General features: G+C 41.8%; 1 protein-coding gene across 1 annotated transcript; it reads left to right on the forward strand.

The window, feature by feature from the left end:
- The first annotated feature begins 520 nt into the window (after window positions 1–520).
- Window positions 521–10,942, forward strand: LOC115109621 (NADH-cytochrome b5 reductase 2). The gene is made up of 9 exons (XM_029634771.2): window positions 521–5,887; window positions 6,158–6,301; window positions 6,564–6,636; window positions 6,823–6,929; window positions 7,114–7,243; window positions 7,404–7,487; window positions 7,687–7,772; window positions 8,048–8,147; window positions 10,297–10,942. The coding sequence occupies exons 1-9, from the start codon at window positions 5,876–5,878 to the stop codon at window positions 10,467–10,469; spliced, it is 909 nt and encodes a 302-aa protein (XP_029490631.1). The 5' UTR covers window positions 521–5,875; the 3' UTR covers window positions 10,470–10,942.
- Window positions 10,943–15,366: the final 4,424 nt, after the last annotated feature.

A 15,366-nucleotide genomic window follows, 5' to 3' on the forward strand; every position in this document is an offset into this window, starting at 1 on the left:
GAGGGACTGGTGCACGTCACAAAATAGATGGCATCATGAGGCAGGAAAATTAGAGCACTTGGCCTTCATTAAACTAAACTTGAAGTAATCATGTTCAAATTTCCAACTGTGGGGCCCCCATTGATTTTGTTAGTCACTCTCACTCAGATATCATAGTAAAAACTGTAAACATTTCTCTCCAACAAATGGAAAATGTGTAGAATTGCAGGACATTAGCTGTAAAACTGCACATTTTTCCTGGTTTAAGCACTTCATGTGTAGGTTGGTCTTGCTGAAAAGGATGCACAATGGTACTGGAAAAGCTCCTTCCTATCAATAGAATAAAATATACTCTAAAGTAGGATACTATACTTGTAAATTGAACAGTTAGACAGAAGAATACAATTGATTCTATGGGATCTTCCAATCTTTACACCAGTGTGTTCGAGACCAAGACTGGAGCAAATCGAGAGGGGGGGAGACAGAGTCAAGACCGGGAGGGGGACGAGGGGTCCAAGGCCGAGACAAGAAAAATGCAAGTCCAATTCAAGACCATGATTGTAATTTTGTAATACCGATTTGTTGAGTTAGTTAGCGATAACTGGTATATATCATACATTTAAACGTGTTTTCTAACCTACCGGCTACCTGGAGTGTTAGGTAGCCTCATGGTCAGATTTCTCTATTGTACTACATCATCTTACACTACTTTGATACGCATCAGTAGAGATTAAGAAGTGAGTATAAGCAATGCCCACTGTTTTACAAAAAGTGCGCTCTCCTACATGAGTGCATGGGTATTACTGTTGCTGTCCTTTCCGAATCACAAAACTGTCACACACTGAAGGCCTATAGGTTCGCAAACATGTCTATAAAATATATGTAAAGGCTGTTAAGATACTGTATTAATGTTTGAAGAAAGGAGTGTATATATTTGGCCTGGCTAAACTGTTTTATGGGAATGGAAGCTGATAATTCAGAGTTTTATTTACTCCGCTGGTCTCTGGAAGAAATTAGGAGTCTTCACTGTCCAAGACCTAGTACAAATGTATCCGACATGGAGACACTCTGTGGTCTCGAGTACTGCAACACTGCTTTACACGAAACATTTGTTTGTTTATTAACTTTTAAAGTCCATTTGGAGTAACACCCTTCTAAATGAATGTAGGTTGGCCTTTTCCCAGTTTCTGGTTGGTCCAAGCTGTGGACGTGTCTCATCTGTCCATTCACTATTGATGCTTCTCAACACAGCAGCGAGAACGAGACCAATTGATGTTTACAGACGTTGGATCATAAATGTATCATTCTTTTGTCGCAACCAAGAAATTCAAATGAGCCTCAAAATCCGTAGTTCTTTCTCTCAATGTGGGGGCAGTAATGCCAATTTAGCAACTTTTCAGACTACCCTGGCAACCTTTTTTTCAAACAGCACCTAGCAACAAATTTAGCTACTTTAAACAATTTATTTGGAACTTTTAGCAACTTTTGAAAAGTGACTCAAATGCTAAAATGCACGCATTTTCCCTCCAAATGACACAAAAACGATTTTCTCTTTCACACACTCAGTCACAACACAAGTGCCTGGCTGCAAAAGTGCATTGTGAGGAACGTCAGTTCAATAAAGTTTGAGTAACTTTGTGAATTCTACGTAATGACGCAGTTTTACGTTATCACGCAATGACATCACAAAGTCATTTAGCAACAAATCAACCTGCCTCCAGCAATTTACCCTGAAAATGAGTTGGCAACACTGTGTGGGGCAGTCGAATCATTAGGACCAGTACCAGCTCTCGCTCGGTCTAACACTTACAGCACCAGACAGAATATTAATAAATGTCCTACTGGTACTGTAGACATATAGGTCCTATTACTGCAACAATCAAATGTACCAAAATGTATCTGAAATGCAGCCGTACGCTTCAACAACTCTAGTTTTAAATAGCTTAATAACACAACATACAGTGCATTCGGAAAGTATTCAGACCCCTTGACTTTTTCCAAGTTAGAGGCATAAAAAGCATAGAAAGTTAAAGCATAGAAAGTTAGAGGCATAGAAAGTTAAAGCATAGAAAGTTAGAGGCATAAATATCATACCCCCCCCCCCCAAAAAAAATGCTAACCTCCCCTGTTATTGGTAATGGTGAGAGGTTAGCATGTTTTGGGAGTTATGATCTGTGTTCCTCTAACTTCCTCACTCATCACTATTCACAATTCATTCATGATTTTCCATAATCATGGTAGAATCCACATCAACATAGAAGTGTCCAGAAACATATTATATTCTTATGTACAATAAGTGACATTTCTAAACAGCGAAACAGATATGTATGAAAATATCCTTAAATAAAAGGGGGCATTCTGTACTGTCGCCTCATATGAAACATTTGATCTCAAATCCAAAATGCTGGAGTATAGAGCCAAGCTTTTGCTACACTGTCCAAATTCACACGGAGGGGAGTGTAACTGTGTGTGTATGTGTGTGCGCCTGCGTGCCTGCACATGTGTTTGTGACCTCTCAGACTCGTGTGGAATGTCTCATGTCTGTGTGCCTCAACCCCCAGTGAGTCTCTGGAGGGAGAGGGCGTCATGGCACTCCAGGCCCTGAGAGGTGCGCCTCAGCCTGGACATTGAACATATCTGCACTGGGGCCATTATCCAGCCTGCCTGGGTCCTCCTAGGCCTGTGAGTGTCACACCAACACATATCCTATACTTTTTCATAGGTGAAAATGTTCATAAAAACAGATAACACACATCCTATAGTATTATATTCATTTAGTGCAAAAGAAATGGGGTATTTGAAGAGTTTGAAAACTCCTGCCCTCTACTTTTTCGTAGATGAATATGAATATTCATAAAAACAGATCATAACACCAGGTAGAGACCCAAAGAACCAGGTAGGAAGCATCCTCAGTCTTCCTATACCTTACTCAGTGTGTCAATCTCCCCCCACTTGACAAACACACATACATACTGTGGCAGACCAGGGGGTTTGGTCAAAACGTTTACACAGATCAGACAGTAGGGTTAGCTCAGTTTCAAGGGTGTTTTATTTGAATAACAAAAGAAAAGGTCTCCCCCATGAGACCATCTCCGGGATACCGTCTTCTGGGCTCTGGGTCTTGCTGTATCCTGTGGGGAACAAAAACTGAACTCCCTCCTTTTACCTCTGGAACCGTCCAACTATACAGGAGTAACCTTTCTTCCCCAGTCTCTTCTCCCGTGAGCTGCCCTTCTGGCAGCTTTATGGGACCCGTCCAGCTGGTAAGCAGTCAGCCCTTGATTACTCACCAACCACAAGCAGCCCCAAATAGTCCTGGCCGGAGAGCCCGTCGAGAACTGGCACGTCCAGCAGAGGGAGCCATCGCCTCGTGATGTATACTCCATCTGTCACCAGGCCCCAACGAGTCTCCCCCTGGTGGCTGACCTGACATACAGCTACAGCTGTACCCCCGCTGCTCCTCACTGAGCAAGCCCAGTCCTATCTGTCCTGCTCGGGACAGGAAGTCCCACCCTTCCAGGTCTGCATAGTCTCATCGTGGGAGGGTCAGACAGGTACATACAGACACCATGACAAAGCAAAAAGGTAACTTTAGCACGATGAGTGTTGTTCTTAAAAGTTGAAGTGGAAACGGGTTATGTGTATGTATAAATATGACATTACCTCATTAAAATGTCTGCACATCAGGGAAATATTTGCTGGAAATGTGTGTGGCAACATTCCCCATCCAACCTGACAGAGCTTGAGAGGATCTCCAGAGAGGAATGGGAGAAACTCCCCAAATACAGGTGTGCCAAGCTTGTAGCGTGGTACCCAAGAAGACTCGATGCTGTAATCGCTGCCAAAGGTGCTTCAACAAAGTACTGAGTAAAGGGTCTGAATACTTATGTAAATGTGATTTATTTTTTTTAATATTTTTTTTTTATAAATATGAAAATATTTCTAAACCTTTTTTGCTTTGTCATTATGGGGTATTGTGTGTAGATTGATTGAGGGGGAAAAAACTATTTAATCAATTATAGAATAAGGGTGTAACGTAACAAGTCAAGGGTTCTGAATACGTTCCGAATGCACTGTATATGATGTAAATAAGAACAGTAGTCTATTTTGTATTTTTGTATATTATTAGGTATCCCCATTAGCTGCTGCCAAGGTAGCAGCTACTCTTGCTGGGGTCCAACCACATTAAGGCACGTCATACAAAAAAAGAAAACTACATCATATAACATTACTACACCATTACATATCCACTACATAAAATGTACAGTATAAACCGGGTGGTTTGAGCCTTCAATATCACCATACAACAATAACACAGTATGTGTGGGTGTTTGTGTGTCTCTTCACAGTACGCTTTTCCATAAGGGGTAGTTTTATCCAGGTTTTTTTCAATCTGATTTTAATAGTGCACAGCTATTTTCAGGTCTCTTTCAAAGATGTTCGACCGGGTTCTGGCTGAAGAACATTCAGAGACTTGTCCCGAAGCCAATCCAGCTGTATGCTTAGGGTCTTTGTACTGTTGGAAGGTGAACCTTCATCCCAGTCTGAGGCCCTTAGTGCTCTGGAGCAGGTGTTCATCAAGGATTTCTCTGTACTTTGTTCCGTTGATCTTTGCCTTGATCCAGACTAGTCTCACAGTCCCTGCCACTGAAAAACATACCCACAGCATGATGCTGCCACCACCATGCTTCATCGTAGGGATGGTGCCAGGTTTCCTCCATCGTGACTCTTGACATTCAGGCCAAAGAGTTCAATCTTGGTTTCATCAGACCAGATAATCTTGTTTCTCATGGTCTGTGAGTCTTTAGGTGCCTTTTGGCAAGCTCCAGGCGGGCTGTCATGTTCCTTTTACTGATGAGTGGCTTCCGTCTGGTCACTCTACCATAAAGGCCTGATTGGGGGAGTGCTGGGGAGATGGTTGTCCTTCTGGAAGGTTCTCCCATCTCCACAGAGGATCTCTAGAGCTCTGTCAGAGTGACCATCGGGTTCCTGGTCACCAAACTGTGCCTCGACACAATCCTGTCCCTGAGCTCTGTGGACAATTCCTTCGACCCCATGGCTTGCTTTTTGCTACTCTGTGGGACTTTATATAGACAAGTTTGTGCCTTTCCAAATCCTGTCCAATCAGTTGAATTTACCACATGTGAACTCCTATCACTTTGTAGAAACATCTCAAGGATGATCAATGGAAACTGGATGCACATGAGCTCCATTTCTAGTGTCATAGCCAAGAGTCTGAATACTTGTGTAAATAATGTATTTCAGTTTTTTATTTGTAATAAATGATTAACCATTTCTAAAAACCTGTTTTCACTTTGTCATTATGGGGTATTGTGTGTCGATTGATGAGGGGGAACAAATCATTTAATCCATTTTAGAATAACGCCGTAACATAACAAAATGTGTAAAGTCAAGGAGTCAGAATACTTTTCGAATGCACTGTATTAATTGCATGAATCTAGTTCAACAGTCCAGAAGTTATAAGCCTAAGTGTGCTATAGTGTCATAAACTTGCTTGGGGCTATTTTCATTGATCAGACCATACACATGCACACACAGTCTCACACACACACACACACTTTCTAAACCAGTGTCCCAACCTCTGAGTGATCTGAGAGTGGCGTGATTTTGGACCATTCACCTCTACGTGTATGGATTACTCAGCTGTGCGTCGTCATGGCTTTGTCATAGTGATTTCTTCTCTCCTATTGGTCCGTCAGCCCTCTATTACCTTTCCTCCAGCTGGCTCCCCCCTCCCCTAGGTGTCCTTGGTGCAAAGGTCTGACTCCAGGGTCAGAGCCTAGCTCAGCCCAAACTCACTGCCTGGATCCTGATCACACTGACCACACTGCAGAGGCAGACAGAGAGCAACACACCTGACACGCACTTACCCGTCATGGAGAGTCTGGTGAGAATGAGTCTTTACTCTTTACTCTACTTTATTTGCCACTTCTTTCCATTCTTCCTATTTGCCACATACACTCAAATAAAAGGTGACATTTTGCACTGTCAACTCATTTAAAATATTTGATCTCAAATCCAAAATACTGGAGTATTGAGGCAAATTCAATGTTTTCGCTTCACTGTCCAAATAAATACATAGGGGAGTGAATTTGTCAGTCCACTGCGTTTTCCACCGTATTCTGTATTCATGGTTGTCCATGATTTTGATTGGCAGACAGTACCTGTTGTGGTTGGAACGTCTGTGGTGGTCCTCTCTGGGCTCTACTTCCTCCTCCGAGGTGATAAGAAGAAGAAGCCGCTTCCACAGACACTACAAGATTCTACAGTTAAATATCCACTGCCACTCATAGAGAAAGAGGTTCGCCTAGAGTTGCATGCCTTTCTCTACTTGTTTTAGAGTTAGTATGATCCTATACCTGCAAGGAAATCATTCTGATAATTCTGATTCTGACACAGGATTGTCACAAATAATTGATTGATTGAAATAATAGTTCAAGTTTACCTTTAAGCTGCTTTTAACTTTGTCTGCCAATGATATTCAAATGCAGGATATTCCCACCCACAAAGCTTTTTGAATGGCTGAAAAGTTACAGTACTCCCATTTTGCTGTTTCTGCGCAGGATATAAGCCATGATACGAAGCGCTTTCGCTTTGGCCTTCCCTCTCCCACACATGTCCTTGGACTGCCAGTAGGTACTGAGGCTACACTACACACCCACCTCATTCATCAGGCAGTGCAACAGCACCGATATCCTATCAGGCCAGAGACCTACTTATCTGGGCATATCAGGACTTATAAATACAGCAAGAGCTGACTGAGAAGATAGTACTATCCCGCTTCTGCCCCTTTCACCCCATGTACCCTTTCCGCCCATCCAGGACAGCATGTGTACCTGTCAGCTAAGGTGAATGGGAGCCTGGTCATCCGGGCCTACACTCCTGTCTCCAGTGATGAGGACCAGGGCTTTGTGGACCTGGTGGTCAAGGTACTCTTATTCAACAGATCATTTGAGTTTGTTTAGACTTGTTACAATATAACAGCAAGGATCTGACACCATAAAGATGGATGGATGTGTATGAATGGTTAGAATTGCATTTCAATCAGTTGAATGACTTGTAAGACTATTCATCATTTGACATTGATCTTAACTTGTGCCCATGTTTTCCAAGGTGTACTACAAAAACACTCATCCTAACTATCCTGGCGGAGGAAAGATGTCCCAGTACCTGGACGCCATGAGCATTGGGGACAAAATAGATTTCAGAGGACCCAATGGACTCCTTGTATACACAGGAAATGGTGTGTGTGTGTCTGTGTGTGATCGAGACATTCTAGTCATGTATACTATGCTGTTTCATCATGATATTATCATTTTGTGACCAACAGAGGGCAGTGTATTACAATGCACCAGCCCTTTCTCAATTGACTTAATTTTAAACAGATTTCTCCTAATTTTAAGGCAAATTTGCCATTCGACCTGATAAGAAGTCTGAGGCCAAGGTCCGCAAGTTTAAACATGTTGGAATGATCGCTGGTGGAACAGGTATGGACCTCATATCTTTAAAATGTACGTGTCATGTATTTATACAGAAATATGTGGGTAGCATAAATCTTTCGGAATGAGATGTCTTTTTCTTCTTGATGAAAACAAGATTTGTGTAACTGTTTCAGCACAATTCATGTGTTCTGGGAAGCAGACGTGAAAATGATAAATTGTCATAAATGTCCTGGTGCTTTTTCAGGGATTACCCCCATGCTGCAGCTGATTCGCAGTATTACAGGAGACCCTGCAGACAACACCAAGTGCTCGCTCATATTTGCTAACCAGGTCAGTCGCACCAGTGCACAGGGAAGTGTGGATTCTTGTCCAAATCTGAGGAAGAACCTGAGTCATATCCCACACACTATGAACCATCATGGTGGATTATCAATGAAGTGGGCACAAAGCTTGTAATGAATACAAAATCGATGACAATCATCTGATGATAGACAACCAAGACCAGTGTCACCTTTGAGAATGGTCTAACAAAACTCAATGACATACGCCAGTGGCATACATATGTCACACCTGTAAACCTTAATCTAATGATGATTCTCCCCCAGACTGACAAGGATATCCTACTGCGGGATGAACTAGAGGAGGTGCTGAAGAGTCACTCTGACCAACTCAACCTGTCCTACACTCTGGACAAGCCTCCACAGGGTAAGACCATAGTGTTCCATAATGACAAAGAGAAAGCTACGGGGTTGTCATGGGCTAATGCCATTCTATCGTCCTTTTTGAACGGCAATACATCCTTTTTACCATGCTGTCTTACCATATTATAATACCCTTTGTATGGTGACAAGAACAACAAAAAAATCCCAAAAGGTGCACCTGCAGCAACCCTTTTCAACTGGTTTATTAAATTGTTACTGTTGTACAGTAAACTGCAAGCTGAATCAATGGAAACCATTTCCCCCTTCAGTCATATCCCAACATTACTATGATCTTAATGTTCTATTTATATTATGTTTTGCCCTGTGACCCACCATACTGTAGCTCCCTCGTATGGTACAGTATGCAAATGAAGCTACGGCTAATTGTCTGTCCTGGAACTCGTTAATTAGTTCCACAAGAAGGAAGCTCACAGTTCCCAGTGAGAACAGTTCTCTGATATACGAGTGAGATGTATCACTATGGGATTTTTTTCACATAATGTATTTCGGAGACAGACAGGTTAAGTGAGCACCTCCCCCTTTATTAGGTTGTACTCGCCCCTCTGGTTATTCTCAAGCATGCCTGTCTTCCTTGCGCTTTTGAAAGCAGAGAATTTTTATTTTATTTACATTTTAATTTCGTGGTATCCAACTGGCACCATGGAAAACCCTGGTGCCAGTGTGTTGCCCTCTCCCTGCCACGAAGCCTTGGCTCGTGGAGGGGTAGAATGGGTTGCCACGGTACCCAGGTCTGCGGGGCTGGCAGAAGTTGAAGGCTTCACTTTCCTTCTTGTGAAGTTCTCACTTTTGTCACATGGCGGTAGGAGCATCAAGGGAATCTGCATTTTCTTTGTCCGGAGGCTGGACACGTGCCCATCTCTAGCAGCAAATCATCCTGGTAAGCCAACAGTAGCGACGTTATGTTCCACGCCCACACTGAATGTGCCGCAGACATGTAGACCATCAAGGACATGGAGGAGCTTGGTTTTGCCAAATGTCTGGTAGTTGAGCCGTCACTGGCCAACCACCTCAATCCCAGTGCCTCGTAACTGACCGGCACTACTCTCCTTGGGAAGACTACCAGAGGTTTGCCAAAGCCCAGCTCCTCCATGTCCTTAACGTCCATGTTAGCAAAGTGCCTAGCCTCCTAGACGAAGGTTTGTCCCCAGTTGTCTAGCTTCTGTTTGCGGGCCACTAAATATGGAACCTGGCCTCTGCCTGTTTGCAGCTCAAATGTATCATCAGGCAACGATGCTCCACTGAGGGCGGAGATTAGCCATGCCATCGTCATTTCCCTCGTCGATAACGAGGTCCCCGTCTCCTTCCCCCACGGCTATATTTTGAAGCAGCTGGTGGAGGTCATCTGGGCCGAGGTATCCATCACCTCGGCCCAGGTGGGTTGGGGTCGTGGGGTAGCCTCCCCGCTCGAAGGCTGAGGTCAGTAGTAGGAAATTCCCTACAGTGCGTGCAGGACTCGGGTTTGATCTTTCGACAAACAAAGTGTTTCTCTCAATCGTCGAGCTGTGAAGCCAGAATGGTCAGTCTAGTCAACACGGCACAAGGGAACGAGGGTTGACCTGAACGAGAGAGGTGAGCTAGAAATTTTACCTTTCCAGGTAGAAAAGCTAGTTTGGTGGTTTTGCTGGCCTTGTTGTGAGCTATCCAGCTTAGCGAAGCCTTTCAGCGAGAACTAGTCAAGTTTCCGTAGCTAGCCGTGTGACGCTAGCTACTACAGAGACTTAATGAGTAGAAAAATGCAAAAGAGCTTATTTTACACGACGCAAAAACATTCCTTTCGGTTGGTTTGTTCAACACAAAAGATGAGAGCTAAGGTCCTACTTTCGGCGGCGTTAACCACAAAGGTTAGTCTGAAAACAGTAAAGCTGGAAGACCGGGATCATGTTGTGCTGAAGAGAGCTTCCGGAGCGTAGTGATCTTAGCAAGGAAGAGAGGCGAGAATAACCAGAGGACGGGCGAGTGGCGCCTTATAAAGGGGAAGGGGCTCAACCCATAGTGATACGTCGAAACAAGTATTTGAAAGCGAACATGTCTTCGCTAACAAGGTGTTATAATTTCATTGGCCTGCATAGCTGATCCTTATCTGTTGATTAAAAGCGTTGGAATTCAGCTTGTGTCCTTTCCTCTGATTACAGACTGGAAGTACAGCTCAGGATTTGTGAACGCTAATATGATGAAAGAGCACCTTCCCCCGGCATCCAACGATGTGCTTATTGTCATGTGTGGCCCACCCCCCATGATCCAGCATGCATGCCTCCCCAACCTTTCCACTCTAGGCTACAAGACAGAGAACACATTCACATACTAGTAACTCCCAGGCCCTGCCAACTAGGCATAGAACCCCATATATACATTAAACTGCACCAGGACATTTGAGACCATTTGTTATATTGACTTATCTGTGTAGAATATAATGTAAAAGCCTACACTACAAGACCAAAGGGATATTTTCTATGGGTTTTAATAAAAGAAAATGTAATATTTGCATGTTTAACATTCAAAGAACAGTTTGAACTGTTTTGTGTTAGAAAGACTGTAATAAGGTTGGTTGGGTTTTGGAATGTTTGGACTGTTCCAGTAACAATTTGTCTAGATAAGTATTGTCTCTAAAGCTTTTTGACGTGCTATTTTTAACCCTCCTGCTGTGTTCGGGTTGAATTGGACCAATTTACAAGTTTTCTCTCTGAAAAATGTAGTTCATTTCATCTGATTGTCATAAGGTTCCATGACTTTTTCCACACAGGGCATCTGAACACACAAAATACATTTTTATAATTTTCATTACATTTTGGGTGTTTTATTACCGTTTGCACACCTGTAGTGTTCCTTGTCAAAAATGACCGGTCATTAGAAATGACTGGGTGAGACGACAATTAGTGTATAAAAATGACCGGTCATTAGAAATGAATGGGTGAGACGACAATTAGTGTATAAAAATGAGTTCAGGCATATGCCTTTTCATCAGATGGACACACTTCCTCTCCCAGACCCCCACATGCATGTGTGTTTGAGCACACACACACACCTCACTCGCCTTCTTGGCTTCCATGAAACCCCCACGGGAACCTTTCCCCCAATATAATCTTTCCCCCACGGGAACCACACCTGTTGGCATTCTCAAAAACAATCGCAACATTGTTTCAATAATATATAGAACTTTTCTTGCAGCTCTGGTATACAAAGCTTTTTTGAGTCCTTGCTCACAATTAATTCTGTGGCAGCACAATGACCAACAGATATTCTGTATGTGAGGCTCTTGGTCATATCTTTGATCATAACACTGGTGAGGAGAGAGTCCTTGTTAAACTTTGACACAATGTAGTCTGTGATAAATAGCACAATACGTTTCATCTGAGTATTTGTTATAGTAAAAATAATCCATACATTATGCTTTTTTTAACTCAAAAATGAGTTGTATGAGCTCAGGTCAATGAGGCCTACAGGCCATAAATAGCAAATAGAAGTTCAAAACTTGTTGATGAACTTAAGTTGATTAAAAAAAATCTAACACAACATTAGGTGATAATATATGTATTATTATAGATTTATAATCAGCTATAATGGGGTGGTCATTTTGGACCGGGAACACAATTAATTAACATGAAACGAACACAACAGGAGGGTTAATCATTAAATCCATCTCTAAACATAGTCTGTCTTTGTGGTATTGGGTAAAAAGAGTCATATTATTATTTGCACCTACTTATACTGTATACATTCACCTACAAAATTAATGGCAACCTTGATAAAGATGAGCAAAAAATACTCTATAATATAAAGACAAATACTGAACTATATTGTATGTTCAAAACAATGGGGATTTAAGCTAAAAGAATTGATCAAAGAAAGAGAAGTAATAAAAACCATTCTCAAAAAGGTGGGTGTCAAAATGACTGGCACCCCTTAAGATTCTTTGAAATAAAATCAAACAAAATTAAATCCGCATTAACATTGTTTTGTTCATCTTAGCTTAAGGAACTGCATTGTGGCCTTCAAAACGTCTTGTTTCCAAGGGGTATAAAAATGTGGTCAAATCAATTCGTCATCCAGAACCATGGGGAAAGGCAAATAACTCACAAACGAAAAGAGACAAATGGTTTTTGAACTCCATAAATCAGGCAGTGGGTGCAAACAAATATCAAAAACTATAAATATACCACTTACCACTATTAGGGTAATAATTCAAGTGGCACTCCATTCTCCTTTTCACCTAATTTAACACCTGATTTACACACCTCTCTATATGTTGTCCAGGTATGTTATATTATAGTGCAGGTAGGGGGGTGGGCCTTCCCTCTTTTTTTCTCTATTTCTCCTCTATTGGATGCCCTACTCCTTGATATTTACAGTTGTGTCTATATACACAATTTTGCTCAAAACATATTTTTTGTGTGTACTTCGCTTTTCAACAGTAAAAGTTCAAACATCTTCAAGAAGATTAAAGCCACTGGAACATGGTTCCATGCCGATAAGCTATTTGGAAGGGTTGCCAGAAAAAAGACTTTATTGCGCATCCAACAAATGTAAACGCCTGGGCCTCATTTATCAATCATACTTAGGCACAAATCTGTGCGTAAACCATGCGTGGGATCATTTCCACACAAAGTGTGAGATTTATCAATATTAACGTTTTCTTGAGTGTGCTTAAATTTACTTACAGCCGTGTGTACACACAGTACCAAATGGTGGAATAAGGGAACTGCTTGTCAAGCATAGAAAGGGCTTGTAAAACTTTGTTTGGTGTCTCTATCTTGAATGGTTCAAGAGTTATTGTTGTTGAGTTATTTTATATGATTAGACCGAAATATGCAATCAGAAGAGATCGGGTGAAATAAGAAACAAGTGAACGGAGACAGCTTCACTATATCCAATCAGAGCAGCAGGATCAACGTCATTTTAGGGCCTTCCTCTGACACCGCCTGGTATAGAGGTCCTGGATGGCAGGAAGCTTTGCTCTAGTGATGTACTGGGCCGTACGCACTACCCTCTGTAGTGCCTTGTGGTCGTAGGCCGAGCAGTTGCCAAACCAGGCAGTGATGCAACCAATCAGGAGGCTCTCGATGGTGCAGCTGTAGAACCTTTTGAGGATCTGAGGACCCATGCCAAATCTTTTCAGTCTCCTGAGGGGGAATAGCTTTTGTCGTACTTTCTTCACGACTGTCTTGGTGTGCTTGGACCCTGTTTGTTTGTTGGTTCGTTTGTTCGTTTGTTGGTGCCAGGACACCAAGGAACTTGAAGCTCTCAACCTGCTCCGATACAGCCCCGTTGATGAGAATGGGGGCGTGCTCGGGTCCTCTTTTTCCTGTAGTCCACAATCATCTCCTTTGTCTTGGTCACGTTGAGGGAGAGGTTTTTGTCCTGGCACCACACGGCCAGGTCTCCTCCCTATAGGCTGTGTCGTCGTTGTCGGTGATCAGTCCTACCACTGTTGTGTCATCGGCAAACTTAATGATGGTGTTGGAGTCGTGCAGTAATGAGTGAACAGGGAGTACATAAGGGGACTGAGCACGCATCCCTGAGGGCGGATGTGTTGTTACCTACCCTTACCACTTGGGGGCAGCCTGTCAGAAAGTCCAGGATCCAGTTGTAGAGGGAGGTGTTTAGTCCCAGGGTCCTTAGCTTATTGATTGAGGGCACTATCATTTTGGAGATGACTAACTTGAGGCTGTAGGAAATTTGCATTTTTAAACACAAATCCATTAATTTACAATTATGTAAGCCACATTAATAACTTTATTTGTGTAGCGCTTTTCAATACAAGTAACACAGTGCTTCACATCATAAAATAATACAATTAAATAAAAGTACTGAATGTTAGCTTTAATTTGAGGGTATTTTCATCCATATCGGGTTAACCGCTTAGAAATTACAGCACTTTTTGCACATAGCACCCATTTTAGGGGACCAAACATATTGGGACAAATTCACTTACAGTATATGTGTATTCAAGTAGTAAAAAGTATTTGGTCCCCTATTACTTCTAAACACTTTTACATTCATGTGGATGCTACCATGAGTGCGCAAGTTACAGACGCACAAATATCATACCCCCCAAGACATGCTAATCTCTCCCTATTACAATAACAGGGGAGGTTAGCATTTTGTGGGGTATAATATTTGTGCCTCTAACTTTTTCACTCATCATTATTCAAGATTCATTCAGGATTATCTGTAATCATGGTACAGTAGCATCCACATTAATGTAGAAGTGTTTAGAAACATATTCTCCAAAATGACACTACATTATTTACCATTAATTTCTATTGGGCACAAAACAATCTGAAACACAACCAAAATAAACTGCAAATGCATCCAACAAGTTTGTAGTCACAAGCTTGACGTAATCATTTTGTGCTAGGAATAGGGGACCAAATACAAAATATTGACTACTTTATTACACATAGGAGAATTTGTTCCGATAATTTTGGTACAAAAAGTTCTGTAATGGGTCAAAGTCAAAGAAGACACAATGGTTTCTGTCCGTAGGTTTTACATTGATGGACAAATCTGGGTTCTAGCAAGGTCAGGGCCAAATAAAACAACCTTGGATTTCTTATCATTGAGTTGGAATAACAATTCAGACACCCAACATTTGATGTCAGCAAGACACTTATGGGGGGTTGTTAAACCAAATCCCCTTCTCCGAGCATTTGTATTAGTATAAAATAAAATATTTAATTGGGAGATGACTGTATATGACATGAGGCTATAGAAAACCTGCATATTGAAACACAAATCATTTATTTACAGTATGCTACTTTACCACTGAGCATAATTCTCAACATTAGAGGACAACCGATTAATCGGCCGACTAATTCGGGCCGATTTCAAGTTTTCATAACAATCGGTAATCGGCCTTTTTGGATGCCAATTATGGCGACTGAGTGGCAGGCTGACCACCTGTTACGTGAGTGCAGCATCAGAAGGACCTTGTGGCTGCAAGGAGCCAATGTAAGTTGCTAGCTAGCATTAAACTTATCTTATAAAAAACTATCAATCTTCACATCATCACTAGTTAACTACACATGGTTGATGATATTACTAGGTTAAATAGCTTGTTCTGCGTTGCATATAATCAATGCGGTGCCTGTTAATTTATCATTGAATCACAGCCTACTTCAACTTGATGATTTAACAAAAGTGCATTCGTGAAAAAAATAATATACCTAACCATAAACATCAATGCCTTTCTTAAAATCAATATA

This window comes from Oncorhynchus nerka, linkage group LG25, assembly GCF_034236695.1.
Source record: "Oncorhynchus nerka isolate Pitt River linkage group LG25, Oner_Uvic_2.0, whole genome shotgun sequence".
Taxonomy (NCBI): domain Eukaryota; kingdom Metazoa; phylum Chordata; class Actinopteri; order Salmoniformes; family Salmonidae; genus Oncorhynchus; species Oncorhynchus nerka.

Coding starts and splice junctions, on each gene's coding strand:
- LOC115109621 (XM_029634771.2), top strand. Junction 6,930..7,113: donor TTGTGGACCTGGTGGTCAAG/GTACTCTTATTC, acceptor ATGTTTTCCAAG/GTGTACTACAAAAACACTCA. Junction 7,244..7,403: donor CCTTGTATACACAGGAAATG/GTGTGTGTGTGT, acceptor CCTAATTTTAAG/GCAAATTTGCCATTCGACCT.